General features: G+C 52.6%; 1 protein-coding gene across 1 annotated transcript; it reads right to left on the minus strand.

Annotated features, from left to right (window-relative positions):
- Positions 1-1382: 1382 nt before the first annotated feature.
- On the minus strand, positions 1383-23065 carry ak7b (adenylate kinase 7b; the record flags this gene model as incomplete). The annotated part of the gene is made up of 18 exons (XM_079262317.1): positions 1383-1427; positions 1499-1657; positions 3637-3690; positions 3760-3857; positions 3928-4125; positions 4207-4257; positions 4341-4463; positions 15772-16072; positions 16148-16297; positions 16369-16446; positions 16510-16600; positions 16668-16750; positions 17576-17659; positions 21192-21302; positions 21460-21554; positions 22561-22669; positions 22745-22897; positions 22985-23065. The coding sequence occupies 18 exons, from the start codon at positions 23063-23065 to the stop codon at positions 1383-1385; spliced, it is 2064 nt and encodes a 687-aa protein (XP_079118443.1).
- Positions 23066-23155: the final 90 nt, after the last annotated feature.

Raw genomic sequence — 23155 nt, forward strand, 5'->3', positions numbered from 1 at the left:
TGGTGTTGGTGGTGGTGGTGGTGTTAGTGGTGTTAGTGGTGGTGGTGGTGGTGTTAGTGGTGGTGGTAGTATTAGTGGTGGTGGTGGTGGTGTTAGTGGTGGTGTTAGTGCTGTAAATGGTGTTGGTGGTGTTAGTGGTGGTGGTGTTGGTGGTGTTAATGGTGTTGGTTGTGTTAGTGGTGCTGGTGGTGTTGGTGGTGGTGGTGTTAGTGGTGTTGGTGGTGTTAGTGGTGGTGTTAATGTGTTGGTGTTGTTAGTGGTGGTGGTGTTGTTAGTGGTGGTGGTGGTGTTAGTGGTGGTGGTGGTATTCGTGGTGTTAGTGGTGTTGGTGGTGTTAGTGGTGGTGGTGGTGTTAGTGGTGGTGGTGGTGGTTGTGGTGGTGGTGTTAATGGTGTTGGTGGTGTTAGTGGTGGTGGTGTTAATGGTGTTAATGGTGTTGGTGGTGTTAATGGTGGTGGTGGTGTTAATGGTGGTGTTAATGGTGTTAGTGGTGGTATTAGTGGTGGTGTTGTTAATGGTGTTGGTGGTGTTAGTGGTGGTGGTGGTGTTAATGGTGTTAATGGTGTTGGTGGTGTTAGTGGTGGTGGTGGTGTTAGTGGTGGTGTTAATGGTGTTAGTGGTGGTGGTGGTGGTGTTAATGGTGTTAGTGGTGGTATTAGTGGTGGTGTTAATGGTGTTAGTGGTGGTATTAGTGGTGGTGGTGTTAATGGTGTTGGTGGTGGTGGTGTTAGTGGTGGTGTTAATGGTGGTGGTGGTGGTGGTGTTAGTGGTGGTGGTGTTAATGGTGTTGGTGGTGTTAGTGGTGGTGTTAATGGTGTTAGTGGTGGTGGTGGTGGTGGTGTTAGTGGTGGTGGTGGTGGTGTTAGTGGTGTTAATGGTGGTGGTGGTGTTAGTGGTGTTGGTGGTGTTAGTGGTGTTAATGGTGTTAATGGTGGTGGTAGTGTTAATGGTGTTAATGGTGGTGGTGGTGTTAGTGGTGGTGGTGGTGGTGGTGTTAATGGTGTTGGTGGCGGCAGTGGTGTTGGTTGTGTTGGTGATGGTGGTCTTGTTAATGGTGTTAGTGGTGGTGGTGGCAGTGGTGTTGGTTGTGTTGGTGGTGGTGGTGGCAGTGGTGTTGGTTGTGTTGGTGGTGGTGGTGGCAGTGGTGTTGGTTGTGTTGGTGGTGGACTTGGGGAGATATGCTGGAGCCTGAACGGTTTAGAAGTTGATCAGATGAGACCTGTCTGGTGATTAAACCTGCAGCCGCAGAACGACTCAGAGTCCCAGCAGGAGCTGATGGACAGAAACTCGGAGTCCAGGATCAGAACTTCCCTTTAATACAGGTCTGAAGAGGATCGATCTGAAGACCGTCGATCTGAAGAGGGTCTGGAGCAGCTGGGGGTCTACAGGGAGCCGTCCGAGGGGTTGTTCTTAAACAAGAACTCTGCCTGAAAGGAGACCAGAACCCGTCAAGAGGAGGAAAAAAAAACACTCGGCTCTGAGACGAGCAGAACCGTACCAGGAAGTCCACCGGGTCGGCTGGCTGGGTTCTGCAGCACTCCATCAGACCTCGGGTCAGTGTGGGCATGACATGCTCCATCAGATAGCTCCTCATGGGCTCCGCCAGCTCCTCCAGCTGCTGCTCCTCCTGCTGCCGCGCCTCCTCCAAACGTCTGGCCTAAACACACAGAGCGGGCCAACACACATGAACCGTCGCCGTGGTTCTGACCCATCAATCATTTATTTATTCATGTCGGACGTGGAGCCGTCCTCGTGCTGGTGGCAATTCCTGGTCCAGACAGTAAAAGTCCAGTCCGGCAGCTGTTCCAACCAGTCACCAAAGCAGCTGAATTTAATGAGCAGAGTTTATTTGCCAGGTAAACGAGCCTGTTGGTGAAAACACCTGTTCTAGATGTACACGTAGATGATCCAAAGACATGGCAGGACTTTTACTTTCTGGACCAGGAACTGCCACCTCTGTGGTCAGGTTTAAACCTGACCTGCAAACACAGACTGGTGGTGTTGCAGTGATCTCAGCATCCTCAGTGATCGAGGAGCTTCTCTGCTTTCCACTCCAAGGAAAGATCCGTGTGGTGTGTGAGACGGGATCCGTACTGATCCACAACGTTTGCAAACAGCAGGTAGGAGTTGGAGTTCCACTGAAGCGCCTCCATCGCAAGACGTGCACCTGTTTGTTGAGGGTGCAGTTTCAGGTGTAACAGCTAGCAGACCGCATGCTAGTTTCTACGTAAAATCTTCTAGTTCCAGTCAGGAGACGAACATCTCCCTAGGAGGAGTCTGCAGGTACGAACCCGACTGTCCAGGTGATGCTCTTATAGGTAGGGCTCGTCCAGACATCCATTAGTTATGTAACCATGGAGACGTAACCTGATGTACTGCATCATGATGGTATGCCAGTTGTTGTACACAGAGTGCTGTGTACTATTCCATCGAAGTGCAGCTTTCACTCAATACTGTGCAGTTCAAGTATGTCAATGTATGTGCAAAGTCTGTCTTGAAAAGTTGTACAAGTAACACAAAGTGTTGATTCAAGTTTTTTTTTTTTAAAAAAGCTTTGGGGAAAAAACAGGTAAATATTACAAAGTGGTCTTTCCTGCAAAATGTTTGAAAAGCTAGTCCTCCTACCCCTTTCTTCTCACTTTAACCATTCAAGTATCAAACTGTTCAGCTCATTCGGGACATATGTGGGAAGACTTTTGGTCTTTGGAACATTTAAACTTTCTCAGGTATTCAAGTTTTTGTAAATTTTTAAAATCCATTCCTGTGATTGGACAAAACAGAAAATGCAGCTTTTTCTGCAATGATTTTCTGCAATGATCGATGTAGTTTAACTACCGACTTCAGAATTTTAGTTGTATTTACAAACTATTTAAAATAATCTTTGGCTTCTTAACAGCAGTTCAACCTTTCACATCTTTTTGCAAGTCTGCTGATGACACACTGGTGGTTCAAATCCAGGTGCTGGATTTCATAAATCCTATCAGATGGTTGTACCTCTTCTCCTTATGCTGATCTAGATCTAATAGATCTTGTGTGCTACTTTACACATTAAATTCTAAGCTCTTTTGCCGATTCCACACTGCAGGAAGTGTAAAAAAAACAAACAAAAGAAACATTCCCATTCCAGTTATAAATATTTTTGATGATTCTGCCTTGCAGCATTGGAGAGCTGTGGCGGTGTAGTGGTTATAGAAATGGGGTCTTGTTCAGATGTTCGTGGGTTCGAATCCCGATGCATTACCATAACAAAATAAGTTGCATAGTTGTCCTGCTTCTCCAAATGGTGATGCAACTGCATATCAATCATTCAGCATAAAACATTCACATTTACTCATCTGCAAGAAGAGCACTTTTCTAGTTTATATTTTTTTAAATTAAGTAATTAATTAAATAATTGCTATGAATTATTTAAGTATTTGGGGTTTTTTTTTTAAATGATTTTTTTTCCTGATTTTTTTTCTCTAAATGTAAAAGAATCCCCTCCAGATTAAAACTCCAGATAATTCTGCTGAAAGACGACGAGCGTCTCCGAACGCTGAACCCAGCCGCCGCCGTAGCGACGCCAGCGGACGTTAACCAGCATCACTGAGTCGCCTCTACCTGCTGTCAGGTGGTCTGAACCGGTTCTCCACCTACCCACTCCTCCCAGCGCGCGGCTCTGCTCCGGGCCTCCTCCTCCTCCCTCTGCTCCTCCTCCTCCTTCACCTGGGCCTCTCTCTTCATCCTCTCCTCAGCTCTCCTGCGCTCCTCCCCCTCCACCTCCTGGCTGCTGGGGCTGTAGGTCCGGGGGGGGCCCAGAGTGTCGAAGACCTTCTGCATCAGCGGCGAGCAGCCGGGATCTTCGTTGCTGCAGATTTCTGGAGAGGCGGCAGAAGGTGAGCGGCGTGACGACGGACGGCCACGATGTGGACGGGCGGCGTGGATTACCCAGGAACACAGGGCTGACGTTCATGTCGGTGAAGAAGCTGGTGACGGTGTCGTCCCCCGCGGCGGCCTCCCTGTAAGCCGCCAGGCGCCTCAGGAAGCACTCCGGCTCGTACTGCTGCTCCTGGACCAGCCATTCAGGCAGCTCCATCACACGGTCGGTCAGGAAGGAATCCGACGCGTCCAGAAACAAGACGAACTCTGCAGCAGAACAGGAAACAGGAAGTTACCTTTAACCAGGCCGGAAAACCTCGGAGGTCAAAGGTCAGGGAGGTCAGAGACCTGGCATCACCCTCCTGGACGGAGACGCTCCGTCGGCTTCTTCTTCTGCTGCTGATGAGGAAACAGAAGTCAGTCATTCATGTTTGTTTTACCGGACTGACACGCGAGCAGCATCACGTGTGTGTGTGTGTCACCACAGAAGAGGTCTTTAGCTTGTTCAGACGTGTCGGGCAAACCGTCCAGAAGGAAACCCTGGTTTCTGCACGGGTTGGACCTCAGCTTGTCCTGCAGCACCTTCAGCTGCTCCTCTGAAACAGCTGAACACACGACGGCAGCAGAATCAGGATTCCAGGGTCATTTAATCATTTCTCATCAGGAACACAGAACAATAAACCGACTGGGAAACTGGAATCTGGTTCGGTTCTGAACTGGTTTGATTCCTACTCTGTATCAGCTGGTAACGGTAGATTTACTCAAAGTTGACGTGAAGCGTCGTTACGGACGACACTCGGCTACCGTCTCACCAGGAGACGTTTGTGTCAGATGAAGCTTCGGCTCGCGTCTCGGATTTTTCCAAAGTTTCTTCAGTAGGAAAGAAAAATGTGTAAAATGTTGGGATGATTGGAGTCCAGCTGCAGTCAGTCGTGCTGAAAGCAGCGGCTCCATCCAGCAAAGCAGGAACCAGATCCTTCTACCGCCTGGAGGATGAGGGAAACGATGACTCAGCATAAAGGTCTTCATCGTCTGTTGTCAGTTGTCATGACGACCACGATGCAGTTTTTACAGATCTTCCCAAAAAGCCACATAGAAACTTCACACACACACACACACACACCTGAACACCTTCTCACAATTCGACACTGATTCTGGTTCTGATCCAGATTTTACATCTGATCTGCTGAAGCCACCGTAGCCACCAAGTCCGGTTTGGTCTGATCCCGACCTGGAGAGTCCTGGAAGACCTTTAGTCCCGACCTGGAGAGTCCTGGAAGACCTTTAGTCCCGGCCCGTAGGGTCCTGGAAGACCTTTAGTCCCGACCTGGAGAGTCCTGGAAGACCTTTAGTCCCGACCTGGAGAGTCCTGGAAGACCTTTAGTCCCGACCTGGAGAGTCCTGGAAGACCTTTAGTCCCGACCCGGAGAGTCCTGGAAGACCTTTAGTCCCGACCCGGAGAGTCCTGGAAGACCTTTAGTCCCGACCCGGAGAGTCCTGGAAGACCTTTAGTCCCGACCTGGAGGGTCCTGGAAGACCTTTAGTCCCGGCCTGGAGAGTCCTGGTAGACCTTTAGTCCCGGCCTGGAGAGTCCTGGAAGACCTTTAGTCCCGGCCTGGAGAGTCCTGGAAGGCCTTTAGTCCCGGCCTGGAGAGTCCTGGAAGGCCTTTAGTCCCGGCCTGGAGAGTCCTGGAAGTCCTTTAGTCCCGGCCTGGAGAGTCCTGGAAGACCTTTAGTCCCGGCCCGTAGGGTCCTGGAAGACCTTTAGTCCCGGCCTGGAGAGTCCTGGAAGACCTTTAGTCCCAGCCTGGAGAGTCCTGGAAGACCTTTAGTCCCGACCCGTAGGGTCCTGGAAGACCTTTAGTCCCAGCCTGGAGAGTCCTGGAAGACCTTTAGTCCCAGCCTGGAAGGTCCTGGAAGACCTTCAGTCCCAGCCTGGAAGGTCCTGGAAGACCAATAGTCCCGACCTGGAAGGTCCTGGAAGACCTTCAGTCCCGACCTGGAAGGTCCTGGAAGACCTTCAGTCCCGACCTGGAAGGTCCTGGAAGACCTTCAGTCCCAGCCTGGAGAGTCCTGGAAGACCTTCAGTCCCAGCCTGGAGAGTCCTGGAAGACCTTCAGTCCCGACCTGGAGAGTCCTGGAAGACGTTCAGTCCCAGCCTGGAGGGTCCTGGAAGACCTTCAGTCCCAGCCTGGAAGGTCCTGGAAGACCTTCAGTCCCGACCTGGAAGGTCCTGGAAGACCTTCAGTCCCAGCCTGGAGAGTCCTGGAAGACCTGTAGTCCCAGCCTGGAGAGTCCTGGAAGACCTGTAGTCCCAGCCTGGAAGGTCCTGGAAGACCATTAGTCCCAGCCTGGAAGGTCCTGGAAGACCATTAGTCCCAGCCTGGAAGGTCCTGGAAGACCTTCAGTCCCAGCCTGGAAGGTCCTGGAAGACCTTCAGTCCCAGCCTGGAAGACCTTCAGTCCCAGCCTGGAGAGTCCTGGAAGACCTGTAGTCCCAGCCTGGAAGGTCCTGGAAGATCTTCAGTCCCAGCCTGGAGAGTCCTGGAAGACCTTCAGTCCCGACCTGGAAGGTCCTGGAAGACCTTCAGTCCCATCCTGGAAGACCTTCAGTCCCAGCCTGGAGAGTCCTGGAAGACCTTCAGTCCCGACCTGGAGAGTCCTGGAAGACGTTCAGTCCCAGCCTGGAGAGTCCTGGAAGACCATTAGTCCCGGCCTGGAAGACCTTCAGTCCCAGCCTGGAAGGTCCTGGAAGACCTTTAGTCCCAGCCTGGAAGGTCCTGGAAGATCATTAGTCCCGACCTGGAAGGTCCTGGAAGACCTTCAGTCCGGACCTGGAAGGTCCTGGAAGACCTTCAGTCCCAGCCTGGAAGACCTTCAGTCCCAGCTTGGAAGGTCCTGGAAGACCTTTAGTCCCAGCCTGGAAGGTCCTGGAAGACCATTAGTCCCGACCTGGAAGGTCCTGGAAGACCTTCAGTCCCAGCCTGGAAGGTCCTGGAAGACCATTAGTCCCGACCCGTATGATCCTGGAAGACCTTTAGTCCCGGCCTGGAGAGTCCTGGAAGACCTTTAGTCCCGGCCCGTAGGGTCCTGGAAGACCTTTAGTCCCGGCCTGGAGAGTCCTGGAAGACCTTTAGTCCCGGCCCGTAGGGTCCTGGAAGACCTTTAGTCCCAGCCTGGAGAGTCCTGGAAGACCTTTAGTCCCGACCCGTAGGGTCCTGGAAGACCTTTAGTCCCAGCCTGGAAGGTCCTGGAAGACCATTAGTCCCGACCTGGAAAGTCCTGGAAGACCATTAGTCCCAGCCTGGAAGGTCCTGGAAGACCTTCAGTCCCGACCTGGAAGGTCCTGGAAGACTTTCAGTCCCAGCCTGGAAGGTCCTGGAAGACCATTAGTCCCGACCTGGAAGGTCCTGGAAGACCTTCAGTCCCAGCCTGGAGAGTCCTGGAAGACCATTAGTCCCAGCCTGGAGAGTCCTGGAAGACCTTCAGTCCCAACCTGGAGAGTCCTGGAAGACGTTCAGTCCCAGCCTGGAGAGTCCTGGAAGACCTTCAGTCCCAACCTGGAAGGTCCTGGAAGACCTTCAGTCCCAGCCTGGAAGGTCCTGGAAGACCTTCAGTCCCAGCCTGGAGAGTCCTGGAAGACCATTAGTCCCAGCCTGGAAGGTCCTGGAAGATCTTCAGTCCCAGCCTGGAGAGTCCTGGAAGACCTTCAGTCCCGACTTGGAAGGTCCTGGAAGACCTTCAGTCCCATCCTGGAAGACCTTCAGTCCCAGCCTGGAAGGTCCTGGAAGACCTTCAGTCCCGACCTGGAAGGTCCTGGAAGACTTTCAGTCCCAGCCTGGAAGGTCCTGGAAGACCATTAGTCCCGACCTGGAAGGTCCTGGAAGACCTTCAGTCCCAGCCTGGAGAGTCCTGGAAGACCATTAGTCCCAGCCTGGAGAGTCCTGGAAGACCTTCAGTCCCAACCTGGAGAGTCCTGGAAGACGTTCAGTCCCAGCCTGGAGAGTCCTGGAAGACCTTCAGTCCCAACCTGGAAGGTCCTGGAAGACCTTCAGTCCCAGCCTGGAAGGTCCTGGAAGACCTTCAGTCCCAGCCTGGAGAGTCCTGGAAGACCATTAGTCCCAGCCTGGAAGGTCCTGGAAGATCTTCAGTCCCAGCCTGGAGAGTCCTGGAAGACCTTCAGTCCCGACTTGGAAGGTCCTGGAAGACCTTCAGTCCCAGCCTGGAGAGTCCTGGAAGACCTTCAGTCCCGACCTGGAAGGTCCTGGAAGACCTTCAGTCCCAGCCTGGAAGGTCCTGGAAGACCATTAGTCCCAGCCTGGAAGGTCCTGGAAGACCATTAGTCCCAGCCTGGAGAGTCCTGGAAGACCATTAGTCCCAGCCTGGAAGGTCCTGGAAGATCTTCAGTCCCAGCCTGGAGAGTCCTGGAAGACCTTCAGTCCCGACCTGGAAGGTCCTGGAAGACCTTCAGTCCCATCCTGGAAGGTCCTGGAAGACCTTCAGTCCCAGCCTGGAGAGTCCTGGAAGACCTTTAGTCCCAGCCTGGAAGGTCCTTGAAGACCTTTAGTCCCGACCTGGAAGGTCCTGGAAGACCCTCAGTCCCAGCCTGGAAGGTCCTGGAAGACCATTAGTCCTGACCTGGAAGGTCCTGGAAGACCTTCAGTCCCAGCCTGGAAGGTCCTGGAAGACCTGTAGTCCCAGCCTGGAAGGTCCTGGAAGATCTTCAGTCCCGACCTGGAAGGTCCTGGAAGACCATTAGTCCCGACCTGGAAGGTCCTGGAAGACCTTCAGTCCCAGCCTGGAGAGTCCTGGAAGACCTTCAGTCCCAGCCTGGAGAGTCCTGGAAGACCATTAGTCCCAGCCTGGAAGGTCCTGGAAGAACTTCAGTCCCAGCCTGGAGAGTCCTGGAAGACCTTCAGTCCCAGCCTGGAAGGTCCTGGAAGACCTTCAGTCCCAGCCTGGAGAGTCCTGGAAGACCTTCAGTCCCGACCTGGAAGGTCCTGGAAGACCTTCAGTCCCAGCCTGGAAGGTCCTGGAAGACCATTAGTCCCGACCTGGAAGGTCCTGGAAGACCTTCAGTCCCGACCTGGAGAGTCCTGGAAGACCTTCAGTCCCGACCTGGAAGGTCCTGGAAGACCTTCAGTCCCAGCCTGGAAGGTCCTGGAAGACCATTAGTCCCGACCTGGAAGGTCCTGGAAGACCTTCAGTCCCAGCCTGGAGAGTCCTGGAAGACCTGTAGTCCCAGCCTGGAGAGTCCTGGAAGACCTTTAGTCCCAGCCTGGCGAGTCCTGGAAGACCTGTAGTCCCAGCCTGGAGAGTCCTGGAAGACCTTTAGTCCCAGCCTGGAAGGTCCTGGAAGACCTGTAGTCCCGACCTGGAAGGTCCTGGAAGACCTTCAGTCCCAGCCTGGAAGGTCCTGGAAGACCATTAGTCCCAGCCTGGAAGGTCCTGGAAGACCTTCAGTCCCAGCCTGGAAGGTCCTGGAAGACCATTAGTCCTGACCTGGAAGGTCCTGGAAGACCTTCAGTCCCAGCCTGGAGAGTCCTGGAAGACCTTCAGTCCCAGCCTGGAGAGTCCTGGAAGACCTTCAGTCCCAGCCTGGAAGGTCCTGGAAGACCATTAGTCCCGACCTGGAAGGTCCTGGAAGACCTTCAGTGCCAGCCTGGAAGGTCCTGGAAGACCATTAGTCCCGACCCGTATGATCCTGGAAGACCTTTAGTCCCGGCCTGGAGAGTCCTGGAAGACCTTTAGTCCCGGCCCGTAGGGTCCTGGAAGACCTTTAGTCCCGGCCTGGAGAGTCCTGGAAGACCTTTAGTCCCGGCCCGTAGGGTCCTGGAAGACCTTTAGTCCCAGCCTGGAGAGTCCTGGAAGACCTTTAGTCCCGACCCGTAGGGTCCTGGAAGACCTTTAGTCCCAGCCTGGAAGGTCCTGGAAGACCATTAGTCCCGACCTGGAAAGTCCTGGAAGACCATTAGTCCCAGCCTGGAAGGTCCTGGAAGACCTTCAGTCCCGACCTGGAAGGTCCTGGAAGACTTTCAGTCCCAGCCTGGAAGGTCCTGGAAGACCATTAGTCCCGACCTGGAAGGTCCTGGAAGACCTTCAGTCCCAGCCTGGAGAGTCCTGGAAGACCATTAGTCCCAGCCTGGAGAGTCCTGGAAGACCTTCAGTCCCAACCTGGAGAGTCCTGGAAGACGTTCAGTCCCAGCCTGGAGAGTCCTGGAAGACCATTAGTCCCAGTCTGGAAGGTCCTGGAAGACCTTCAGTCCCAGCCTGGAAGGTCCTGGAAGACCTTCAGTCCCAGCCTGGAGAGTCCTGGAAGACCATTAGTCCCAGCCTGGAAGGTCCTGGAAGATCTTCAGTCCCAGCCTGGAGAGTCCTGGAAGACCTTCAGTCCCGACTTGGAAGGTCCTGGAAGACCTTCAGTCCCATCCTGGAAGACCTTCAGTCCCAGCCTGGAGAGTCCTGGAAGACCATTAGTCCCAGCCTGGAAGGTCCTGGAAGACCTTCAGTCCCGACCTGGAAGGTCCTGGAAGACTTTCAGTCCCAGCCTGGAAGGTCCTGGAAGACCATTAGTCCCGACCTGGAAGGTCCTGGAAGACCTTCAGTCCCAGCCTGGAGAGTCCTGGAAGACCATTAGTCCCAGCCTGGAGAGTCCTGGAAGACCTTCAGTCCCAACCTGGAGAGTCCTGGAAGACGTTCAGTCCCAGCCTGGAGAGTCCTGGAAGACCCTCAGTCCCAGCCTGGAAGGTCCTGGAAGACCATTAGTCCTGACCTGGAAGGTCCTGGAAGACCTTCAGTCCCAGCCTGGAAGGTCCTGGAAGACCTGTAGTCCCAGCCTGGAAGGTCCTGGAAGATCTTCAGTCCCGACCTGGAAGGTCCTGGAAGACCATTAGTCCCGACCTGGAAGGTCCTGGAAGACCTTCAGTCCCAGCCTGGAGAGTCCTGGAAGACCTTCAGTCCCAGCCTGGAGAGTCCTGGAAGACCATTAGTCCCAGCCTGGAAGGTCCTGGAAGAACTTCAGTCCCAGCCTGGAGAGTCCTGGAAGACCTTCAGTCCCAGCCTGGAAGGTCCTGGAAGACCTTCAGTCCCAGCCTGGAGAGTCCTGGAAGACCTTCAGTCCCGACCTGGAAGGTCCTGGAAGACCTTCAGTCCCAGCCTGGAAGGTCCTGGAAGACCATTAGTCCCGACCTGGAAGGTCCTGGAAGACCTTCAGTCCCGACCTGGAGAGTCCTGGAAGACCTTCAGTCCCGACCTGGAAGGTCCTGGAAGACCTTCAGTCCCAGCCTGGAAGGTCCTGGAAGACCATTAGTCCCGACCTGGAAGGTCCTGGAAGACCTTCAGTCCCAGCCTGGAGAGTCCTGGAAGACCTGTAGTCCCAGCCTGGAGAGTCCTGGAAGACCTTTAGTCCCAGCCTGGCGAGTCCTGGAAGACCTGTAGTCCCAGCCTGGAGAGTCCTGGAAGACCTTTAGTCCCAGCCTGGAAGGTCCTGGAAGACCTGTAGTCCCAGCCTGGAAGGTCCTGGAAGACCATTAGTCCCGACCTGGAAGGTCCTGGAAGACCTTCAGTCCCAGCCTGGAAGGTCCTGGAAGACCATTAGTCCCAGCCTGGAAGGTCCTGGAAGACCTTCAGTCCCAGCCTGGAAGGTCCTGGAAGACCATTAGTCCTGACCTGGAAGGTCCTGGAAGACCTTCAGTCCCAGCCTGGAGAGTCCTGGAAGACCTTCAGTCCCAGCCTGGAGAGTCCTGGAAGACCTTCAGTCCCAGCCTGGAAGGTCCTGGAAGACCATTAGTCCCGACCTGGAAGGTCCTGGAAGACCTTCAGTGCCAGCCTGGAAGGTCCTGGAAGACCATTAGTCCCGACCCGTATGATCCTGGAAGACCTTTAGTCCCGGCCTGGAGAGTCCTGGAAGACCTTTAGTCCCGGCCCGTAGGGTCCTGGAAGACCTTTAGTCCCGGCCTGGAGAGTCCTGGAAGACCTTTAGTCCCGGCCCGTAGGGTCCTGGAAGACCTTTAGTCCCAGCCTGGAGAGTCCTGGAAGACCTTTAGTCCCGACCCGTAGGGTCCTGGAAGACCTTTAGTCCCAGCCTGGAAGGTCCTGGAAGACCATTAGTCCCGACCTGGAAAGTCCTGGAAGACCATTAGTCCCAGCCTGGAAGGTCCTGGAAGACCTTCAGTCCCGACCTGGAAGGTCCTGGAAGACTTTCAGTCCCAGCCTGGAAGGTCCTGGAAGACCATTAGTCCCGACCTGGAAGGTCCTGGAAGACCTTCAGTCCCAGCCTGGAGAGTCCTGGAAGACCATTAGTCCCAGCCTGGAGAGTCCTGGAAGACCTTCAGTCCCAACCTGGAGAGTCCTGGAAGACGTTCAGTCCCAGCCTGGAGAGTCCTGGAAGACCATTAGTCCCAGTCTGGAAGGTCCTGGAAGACCTTCAGTCCCAGCCTGGAAGGTCCTGGAAGACCTTCAGTCCCAGCCTGGAGAGTCCTGGAAGACCATTAGTCCCAGCCTGGAAGGTCCTGGAAGATCTTCAGTCCCAGCCTGGAGAGTCCTGGAAGACCTTCAGTCCCGACTTGGAAGGTCCTGGAAGACCTTCAGTCCCATCCTGGAAGACCTTCAGTCCCAGCCTGGAGAGTCCTGGAAGACCATTAGTCCCAGCCTGGAAGGTCCTGGAAGACCTTCAGTCCCGACCTGGAAGGTCCTGGAAGACTTTCAGTCCCAGCCTGGAAGGTCCTGGAAGACCATTAGTCCCGACCTGGAAGGTCCTGGAAGACCTTCAGTCCCAGCCTGGAGAGTCCTGGAAGACCATTAGTCCCAGCCTGGAGAGTCCTGGAAGACCTTCAGTCCCAACCTGGAGAGTCCTGGAAGACGTTCAGTCCCAGCCTGGAGAGTCCTGGAAGACCTTCAGTCCCAACCTGGAAGGTCCTGGAAGACCTTCAGTCCCAGCCTGGAAGGTCCTGGAAGACCTTCAGTCCCAGCCTGGAGAGTCCTGGAAGACCATTAGTCCCAGCCTGGAAGGTCCTGGAAGATCTTCAGTCCCAGCCTGGAGAGTCCTGGAAGACCTTCAGTCCCGACTTGGAAGGTCCTGGAAGACCTTCAGTCCCATCCTGGAAGACCTTCAGTCCCAGCCTGGAGAGTCCTGGAAGACCTTCAGTCCCGACCTGGAAGGTCCTGGAAGACCTTCAGTCCCAGCCTGGAAGGTCCTGGAAGAACTTCAGTCCCAGCCTGGAGAGTCCTGGAAGACCTTCAGTCCCGACCTGGAAGACCATTAGTCCCGACCTGGAAGGTCCTGGAAGACCTTCAGTCCCAGCCTGGAAGATCCTGGAAGACCTTCAGTCCCAGCCTGGAGAGTCCTGGAAGACCTTCAGTCCCGACCTGGAAGGTCCTGGAAGACCTTCAGTCCCAGCCTGGAAGGTCCTGGAAGACCATTAGTCCCGACCTGGAAGGTCCTGGAAGACCTTCAGTCCCGACCTGGAGAGTCCTGGAAGACCTTCAGTCCCGACCTGGAAGGTCCTGGAAGACCTTCAGTCCCAGCCTGGAAGGTCCTGGAAGACCATTAGTCCCGACCTGGAAGGTCCTGGAAGACCTTCAGTCCCAGCCTGGAGAGTCCTGGAAGACCTGTAGTCCCAGCCTGGAGAGTCCTGGAAGACCTTTAGTCCCAGCCTGGCGAGTCCTGGAAGACCTGTAGTCCCAGCCTGGAGAGTCCTGGAAGACCTTTAGTCCCAGCCTGGAAGGTCCTGGAAGACCTGTAGTCCCAGCCTGGAAGGTCCTGGAAGACCATTAGTCCCGACCTGGAAGGTCCTGGAAGACCTTCAGTCCCAGCCTGGAAGGTCCTGGAAGACCATTAGTCCCAGCCTGGAAGGTCCTGGAAGACCTTCAGTCCCAGCCTGGAAGGTCCTGGAAGACCATTAGTCCTGACCTGGAAGGTCCTGGAAGACCTTCAGTCCCAGCCTGGAGAGTCCTGGAAGACCTTCAGTCCCAGCCTGGAGAGTCCTGGAAGACCTTCAGTCCCAGCCTGGAAGGTCCTGGAAGACCATTAGTCCCGACCTGGAAGGTCCTGGAAGACCTTCAGTCCCAGCCTGGAAGGTCCTGGAAGACCATTAGTCCCGACCCGTATGATCCTGGAAGACCTTTAGTCCCGGCCTGGAGAGTCCTGGAAGACCTTCAGTCCCGACCTGGAAGGTCCTGGAAGACCTTCAGTCCCAGCCTGGAAGGTCCTGGAAGACCATTAGTCCCAGCCTGGAAGGTCCTGGAAGACCATTAGTCCCAGCCTGGAGAGTCCTGGAAGACCATTAGTCCCAGCCTGGAAGGTCCTGGAAGATCTTCAGTCCCAGCCTGGAGAGTCCTGGAAGACCTTCAGTCCCGACCTGGAAGGTCCTGGAAGACCTTCAGTCCCATCCTGGAAGGTCCTGGAAGACCTTCAGTCCCAGCCTGGAGAGTCCTGGAAGACCTTTAGTCCCAGCCTGGAAGGTCCTTGAAGACCATTAGTCCCGACCTGGAAGGTCCTGGAAGACCCTCAGTCCCAGCCTGGAAGACCATTAGTCCTGACCTGGAAGGTCCTGGAAGACCTTCAGTCCCAGCCTGGAAGGTCCTGGAAGACCTGTAGTCCCAGCCTGGAAGGTCCTGGAAGACCTTCAGTCCCGACCTGGAAGGTCCTGGAAGACCATTAGTCCCGACCTGGAAGGTCCTGGAAGACCTTCAGTCCCAGCCTGGAGAGTCCTGGAAGACCTTCAGTCCCAGCCTGGAGAGTCCTGGAAGACCATTAGTCCCAGCCTGGAAGGTCCTGGAAGAACTTCAGTCCCAGCCTGGAGAGTCCTGGAAGACCTTCAGTCCCGACCTGGAAGGTCCTGGAAGACCATTAGTCCCGACCTGGAAGGTCCTGGAAGACCTTCAGTCCCAGCCTGGAAGGTCCTGGAAGACCTTCAGTCCCAGCCTGGAGAGTCCTGGAAGACCTTCAGTCCCGACCTGGAAGGTCCTGGAAGACCTTCAGTCCCAGCCTGGAAGGTCCTGGAAGACCATTAGTCCCGACCTGGAAGGTCCTGGAAGACCTTCAGTCCCGACCTGGAGAGTCCTGGAAGACCTTCAGTCCCGACCTGGAAGGTCCTGGAAGACCCTTAGTCCCAGCCTGGAAGGTCCTGGAAGACCATTAGTCCCGACCTGGAAGGTCCTGGAAGACCTTCAGTCCCGACCTGGAGAGTCCTGGAAGACCTGTAGTCCCAGCCTGGAGAGTCCTGGAAGACCTTTAGTCCCAGCCTGGCGAGTCCTGGAAGACCTGTAGTCCCAGCCTGGAGAGTCCTGGAAGACCTTTAGTCCCAGCCTGGAAGGTCCTGGAAGACCTGTAGTCCCAGCCTGGAAGGTCCTGGAAGACCATTAGTCCCGACCTGGAAGGTCCTGGAAGACCTTCAGTCCCAGCCTGGAAGGTCCTGGAAGACCATTAGTCCCAGCCTGGAAGGTCCTGGAAGACCTTCAGTCCCAGCCTGGAAGGTCCTGGAAGACCATTAATCCTGACCTGGAAGGTCCTGGAAGACCTTCAGTCCCAGCCTGGAGAGTCCTGGAAGACCTTCAGTCCCAGCGTGGAAGGTCCTGGAAGACCATTAGTCCTGACCTGGAAGGTCCTGGAAGACCTTCAGTCCCAGCCTGGAGAGTCCTGGAAGACCTTCAGTCCCAGCCTGGAGAGTCCTGGAAGACCTTCAGTCCCAGCCTGGAAGGTCCTGGAAGACCATTAGTCCTGACCTGGAAGGTCCTGGAAGACCTTCAGTCCCAGCCTGGAGAGTCCTGGAAGACCATTAGTCCTGACCTGGAAGGTCCTGGAAGACCTTCAGTCCCAGCCTGGAGAGTCCTGGAAGACCTTCAGTCCCAGCCTGGAGAGTCCTGGAAGACCTTCAGTCCCAGCCTGGAAGGTCCTGGTGTCAGTGGGACCAACCTTCATGGTCCTCGCCGTCCTTCAGGACGCCCAGCAGCTCCTGGGCTTTTCCCACCGAGTCCTCGGCATCTGGATCCGGATTCTTCACCGTCTCTTCCTGAAGGACAAACAGATGTGTCTTCAGAGGAACGCCGGCAGCCTCGTACCGTGTGACGCGGCGGCGGCGGCTGACCAGCTGGGCGATGGCCTCTGAGACGACGTCCTTCAGCGTGACATGATGGAGCTTGTAGCGCTCGCAGATCTGCTGGGACATGAAGGTCTTCCCCACAGCAGGCGGACCCAGAACACACACGCGGAGCGGCTGCAGAAGACACACACACATCATCCAGCAGCTGTCTGGTGTGTTGGCGGCTTCAGCGTCTGCCATAGTGCCCACCAGCAAGCCTCTGGTCTGCCGGTACTCCTCCACCACCAGCTCCACGTTCTTCACCAGACCTGACTCACACACCCAGCACATGGAGAACAGCTGTCTGACGTAGACGGCCTCCATCCGAAGGTCCACCTGCATGGACTCCACCTCCATCACCTGTTGGGAGGAAACGGAGATATGCGAGTCTGATCCGCCGCCATCGTGGTGCCGCGACAGGAACCACATACGCTCATGTCCCGGATCAGGAAGGCTTCTGCAAACGGCCTCTTCTGGATCCGTCCTGGTCCCAGCTCCGTGGCGACGGCCTGCAGGAAAACCACATGTCAGGTTCAGGCCACGACGTAGCGGAGATCTTCATCACGGCTCACCTTCATCATCTCCTCCAGGGTGTTGCTGGACGAGTCTACAGCCAGCAGGTAGTAGGGTTTGGGTGGACACTGGATCAGGTTCTGGACCACACTGGAACATAAAGGCTCGTCAGCATCATCAGGTTCAGACGTGATCACATGACCAGCGTGCGCCTCACCTGGCCAGGTCTCTGATGTGGATGGTGGGAACGATGTTCTTTCCTTCTCCAAAGACAGAAATTTCCCGTCCAAGCCACGACTCCTGAGAAGCAGAGTTCATTAGAGCCTCGCTGCCTCCGAGACGCCAAACCCAGCTGCCGGTTGTTTAAAGGCTGATTCCGCTGCTTTCATGGAGTTTGGCCCGGATTTACCGGGTCCAGGTTTTGCCTTTTGGAGCAGGACCCAGAAAAAGTCCATAAAATAGCCTCGTTTGTATTTCCACAAACTAAAGGTTGGAAAAATCAGAAACTTCCAGCCTTGTTGTCCGTTGAACGCCTGCGTTCAGATTTCAGTAAAAGATCCAAATCAACTGTGAAGCTTGACTCTGTCACAGAAAAAAAAGCCTGTAGAACTTCATGGACCTGCGTCCAACTGGACAGTCCACCAGCACCTTCCTACGATGTCCTCTACTGTTTGATTTCCTGCTTGTGTTGTAATATGTAAGTCGCTTTGGTTGCTGGTTCTAATCCCAGCAGGTTCTAACAGTAACAGAGAGTGTGAGAGGTCGTTTGATCTGTCCAGGTGGACCTACCTCGGCTGGGATAAGCTCCGCCCCTTTCTGTATTAAACAGGTATAGAAACAGGGGCCACTTCGGGAACCTTAAACACCAAAATGCCTTTTCTGTTTGGATTTTCACATCTTCTTTTAATTAGAAAAAATGTAATTAAGGTATTTTTTCTTTCTATATTTTAATAATTATATTTTTATGTATTATTTACTTGTTTATAGATGTGCTTCTTATGACTGAAATTTAATGTAGAACTGCTCTGCTTGTCATGTTGTTGTAGTCGCCTCATGACAACCATTGCTCCTGCTGAGCAGCCAATCACAGCAGACGCTGTGGACCATGTGACCAGACGACCTCACCTTGAAGAAGTGGTGGAAGAGCTGTTCTCCCCTCCCGTACTGCAGACCTGACGCCACCACGTACGTGGAGAACAGAGCCCTGTCCTGAAACACAGACCAGGACACGATCAGACACCTCCGACAAAAACATCTGCTCCACTACACCCGACATTTGGAACATGTGGAATATCTGGAACATATGGAACATCTAGAACATTTGGACATCTAGAATATGTGGAACGTTTGGAACATGTGGAACATATAGAACGTCTGGAACATCCGGAACATCTGGAACATGTTAAACATTTAGAATGTCTAGAACATGTGGAACATCTGGAACGCCTGGAACATGTGGGACATGTGGAACATCTAGAATGTCTGGAACATCTGGAACATGTGGAACATCTAGAACATGTGGGACGTCTGGAACATGTGGAACATCTAGAATGTCTGGAACATGTGGAACGTCTGGAATATTTGGAACATCTGGAACATTTGGAACGTCTGGAATATTTGGAAAAAGTGGAACATCTGGAACATGTGGAACGTCTGGAACATGTGGAACGTCTGGAATATTTGGAACATCTGGAACATTTGGAACGTCTGGAATATTTGGAAAAAGTGGAACATCTGGAACATGTGGAACGTCTGGAACTTGTGGGACATGTGGAACATGTGGAACATCTGGAACATTTGGAACGTCTGGAATATTTGGAAAAAGTGGAACGTCTGGAACATGTGGAACATCTGGAACGTCTGGAACATGTGGAACATGTGGAACATCTAGAATGTCTGGAACATGTGGAATGTCTGGAATATTTGGAACATTTGGAACATGTGGAACTTCTGGAACATGTGGAACGTCTGGAACATGTGGAACATCTGGAACATTTGGAACTTGTGGGACATGTGGAACATTTGGAACGTCTGGAATATTTGGAAAAAGTGGAACATCTGGAATATTTGGAACATCTGGAACATTTGGAACATGTGGAATGTCTGGAACATTTGGAACGTCTGGAACAAGTGGAACATCTGAAACATCTGGAACATGTGGAACGTCTGGAACATGTGGAACATCTGGAACATGTGGAACGTCTGGAACATGTGGAACATCTGGAACATTTGGAACATGTGGAACGTCTGGAACATTTGGAAAATCTGGAACATGTGGAACATGTTGAACATCTAGAATGTCTGGAACATGTGGAACGTCTGGAATATTTGGAACATGGGGAACATCTGGAACATGTGGAACGTCTGGAACATGTGGAACGTCTGGAACATTTGGAACGTCTGGAATATTTGGAAAAAGTGGAACATCTGGAACATGTGGAACATTTGGAACGTCTGGAACATGTGGAACGTCTGGAACATTTGGAACGTCTGGAATATTTGGAAAAAGTGGAACATCTGGAACATGTGGAACGTCTGGAACATTTGGAACTTGTGGGACATGTGGAACGTTTGGAACATGTGGAACATCTGGAACATTTGGAACGTCTGGAATATTTGGAAAAAGTGGAACGTCTGGAACATGTGGAACATCTGGAACATGTGGAACATCTAGAATGTCTGGAACATGTGGAATGTCTGGAATATTTGGAACATTTGGAACATGTGGAACTTCTGGAACATGTGGAACGTCTGGAACATGTGGAACATCTGGAACATTTGGAACTTGTGGGACATCTGGAACATTTGGAACGTCTGGAATATTTGGAAAAAGTGGAACATCTGGAACATGTGGAACGTCTGGAACATTTGGAACATGTGGAATGTCTGGAACATTTGGAACGTCTGGAACAAGTGGAACATCTGGAACATTTGGAACATGTGGAACGTCTGGAACATGTGGAACATCTGGAACATGTGGAACGTCTGGAACATGTGGAACATCTGGAACATTTGGAACATGTGGAACGTCTGGAACATTTGGAAAATCTGGAACATGTGGAACATGTTGAACATCTAGAATGTCTGGAACATGTGGAACGTCTGGAATATTTGGAACATTTGGAACATGTGGAACATCTGGAACATGTGGAACATCTGGAACATGTGGAACTTCTGGAACGTGGAACGTCTGGAACATTTGGAACTTGTGGGACATGTGGAACGTCTGGAACATTTGGAACTTGTGGGACATGTGGAACGTCTGGAACATTTGGAACGTCTGGAATATTTGGAAAAAGTGGAACATCTGGAACATGTGGAACATTTGGAACGTCGAACATGTGGAACATCTGAAACATCTGGAACATGTGGAACGTCTGGAACATGTGGAACATCTGGAACATGTGGAACGTCTGGAACATGTGGAACATCTGGAACATTTGGAACATGTGGAACGTCTGGAACATTTGGAAAATCTGGAACATGTGGAACATGTTGAACATCTAGAATGTCTGGAACATGTGGAACGTCTGGAATATTTGGAACATGGGGAACATCTGGAACATGTGGAACGTCTGGAACATGTGGAACGTCTGGAACATTTGGAACGTCTGGAATATTTGGAAAAAGTGGAACATCTGGAACATGTGGAACATTTGGAACGTCTGGAACATGTGGAACGTCTGGAACATTTGGAACGTCTGGAATATTTGGAAAAAGTGGAACATCTGGAACATGTGGAACGTCTGGAACATTTGGAACTTGTGGGACATGTGGAACGTTTGGAACATGTGGAACATCTGGAACATTTGGAACGTCTGGAATATTTGGAAAAAGTGGAACGTCTGGAACATGTGGAACATCTGGAACATGTGGAACATCTAGAATGTCTGGAACATGTGGAATGTCTGGAATATTTGGAACATTTGGAACATGTGGAACTTCTGGAACATGTGGAACGTCTGGAACATGTGGAACATCTGGAACATTTGGAACTTGTGGGACATCTGGAACATTTGGAACGTCTGGAATATTTGGAAAAAGTGGAACATCTGGAACATGTGGAACGTCTGGAACATTTGGAACATGTGGAATGTCTGGAACATTTGGAACGTCTGGAACAAGTGGAACATCTGGAACATTTGGAACATGTGGAACGTCTGGAACATGTGGAACATCTGGAACATGTGGAACGTCTGGAACATGTGGAACATCTGGAACATTTGGAACATGTGGAACGTCTGGAACATTTGGAAAATCTGGAACATGTGGAACATGTTGAACATCTAGAATGTCTGGAACATGTGGAACGTCTGGAATATTTGGAACATTTGGAACATGTGGAACATCTGGAACATGTGGAACATCTGGAACATGTGGAACTTCTGGAACGTGGAACGTCTGGAACATTTGGAACTTGTGGGACATGTGGAACGTCTGGAACATTTGGAACTTGTGGGACATGTGGAACGTCTGGAACATTTGGAACGTCTGGAATATTTGGAAAAAGTGGAACATCTGGAACATGTGGAACATTTGGAACGTCGAACATGTGGAACGTCTGGAATATTTGGAAAAAGTGGAACATGTGGAACATTTGGAACGTCTGGAACATCTGGAACATGTGGAATGTCTGGAACATTGAGAACATGTGGAACATGTTGAACATTGAGAATGTCTGGAACATGTGGAACATGTTGAACATTGAGAATGTCTGGAACATGTGGAACATGAAACATACTGTCTTCCCCAGTTTGACCACCATCTTCTCCAGAGTCATGTGCTGGATAAAGCTGGGATGAGACTTTCTGCTCCAGAAAATATCATCAGTAAAATGGAACTCCGGATCATCCTGGTTCACACACACACACACACACACACACACACACACACACACACACACACACACACACACACACACACACACACACACACACACACATTAATCAGTCACTAGAACTGCAGATTACAGACACACAGACAACTTTTCCTAAAACTGAGCCACTGACGGGATCTAGTGCTTTGCTGCAGGCCCAGGTCATCACCGTGGAGACGAGGATGAAGAGCTTGGCTCCAGAAAACTGGTTGATCCGATCGTGGAGAGCTGTGGATGAAGAGGAGTCGTCGTTATCTGGAATCTTCATCAATTCAATTCCACTTTATTCATCCCGATGGGAAACTCAAAGTCCAAGTCCAAGATTTGATAGACATGTAACATTTATGACAGATAAACGGGTTCGAACTAAACTGAGGCTCCGCAGCCGGCTCTACCGGCGCCAGCTCTACCGGCGCCGCCTTACAACAGATCAAAAAAACAGAGGATCATTAGGGTCGAGGGGAAGAAACTGGTAACTCTAGGGGGCGCAGAAGGAGAGACATTCTCAGGGGGCGGGAGGACCCAGTCTGGTTTCAGGAAACTGAACCGGATCCCAGTCTGGTTTCAGGAAACCGAACCGGATCCCAGTCTGGTTTCAGGAAACCGAACCGGATCCCAGTCTGGTTTCAGGAAGGGGACCTCCTCTCCACTTTCATTTCATCTTTAAACTTTTCTTCCTGATAAAACTTCTTGTCGGGTCTGGATTCTTTCTCTTCTTCTTTGTTCTTCTTCTTTCCTCCCTGGATTCTGGATCAGAGTTCTGCTGGTCCACCCTCTTCCTCATCCTCTTCACTCCCAACCAGTCCAGGAAGATGGACCTGATGGAGATTTTCCTCCTGGTTCTGGTCCTGATGGAGGTCTTCCTTCCTGGTTCTGGTTCTGATGGAGGTTTTCCTTCCTGGTTCTGGTCCTGATGGAGGTTTTCCTTCCTGGTTCTGGTCCTGATGGAGGTTTTCCTTCCTGGTTCTGGTCCTGATGGAGGTTTTCCTTCCTGGTTCTGGTCCAGGTGGAGGTTTTCCTCCCTGGTTGTGGTCCTGATGGAGGCATTGGAGCAGACTGGAGCCAACCTGCTGGTTTTCGTCATCTTGAACTGGTTTATGTGAACAGCTGAACTGGACCAGTGTGGACCGCATGATGACCCAGTCTGAACTGGTCTGTTGGGAGGAATTTGTCATGATTGATGCTGTAAATAAAGCTAAATTGATCATGAGTTTGCGTGATGAGCACTTCTCACCTTTCACAGCCCACGTGGCCTCCTCCACCTGGTCCGCGTGCTGCGTGACGTTATAGATGACAACGTCACACGTCATCAGGCTGGACAGGAGGTGGTCTCGGTCCGGATTCTTAAAGAAACACATCAGAACCTGCTCAGGATGTCCCCACACATAAAACACACCTGTCTGGATCAGAACACTTACACGGTACTCCTCGTGCACGCGCGCCTGGTGCTGCCTGGACCCGGAAACGGTTCCGACCAGCTGGAAGACCGCGGTTCGGTCCAGGTGGGACCCAGACTCCTCTTCCTCCGCCTCATCCTCAGCAGGACCTCCAGTAACACCTTCACACAGGTACTGACCGGGAAACAACGTTAACGCACGCGCTGTAACGTCACAGCCGCTCGCGACCACCTGATCTGTGACGTGCACGCGCGTTCTTACCTCGGCGATGTTTCCGGACGAGAAGGAGTCGATGAGGTTCAGGAAAACCCTCCTGGGAGACGGTGGGACCTGGTGCGCCATCTCACCTGGTCACTTCCGGTTTCTGCGTTGCCATGGAGACCACGCAACAACGGACAGAGCGCGCGAAAGTACCGCGAACCTTCAGTTCTT

The sequence above is a fragment of the Telmatherina bonti genome (assembly GCF_933228915.1).
Source record: "Telmatherina bonti genome assembly, chromosome: 22".
NCBI lineage: Eukaryota > Metazoa > Chordata > Actinopteri > Atheriniformes > Telmatherinidae > Telmatherina > Telmatherina bonti.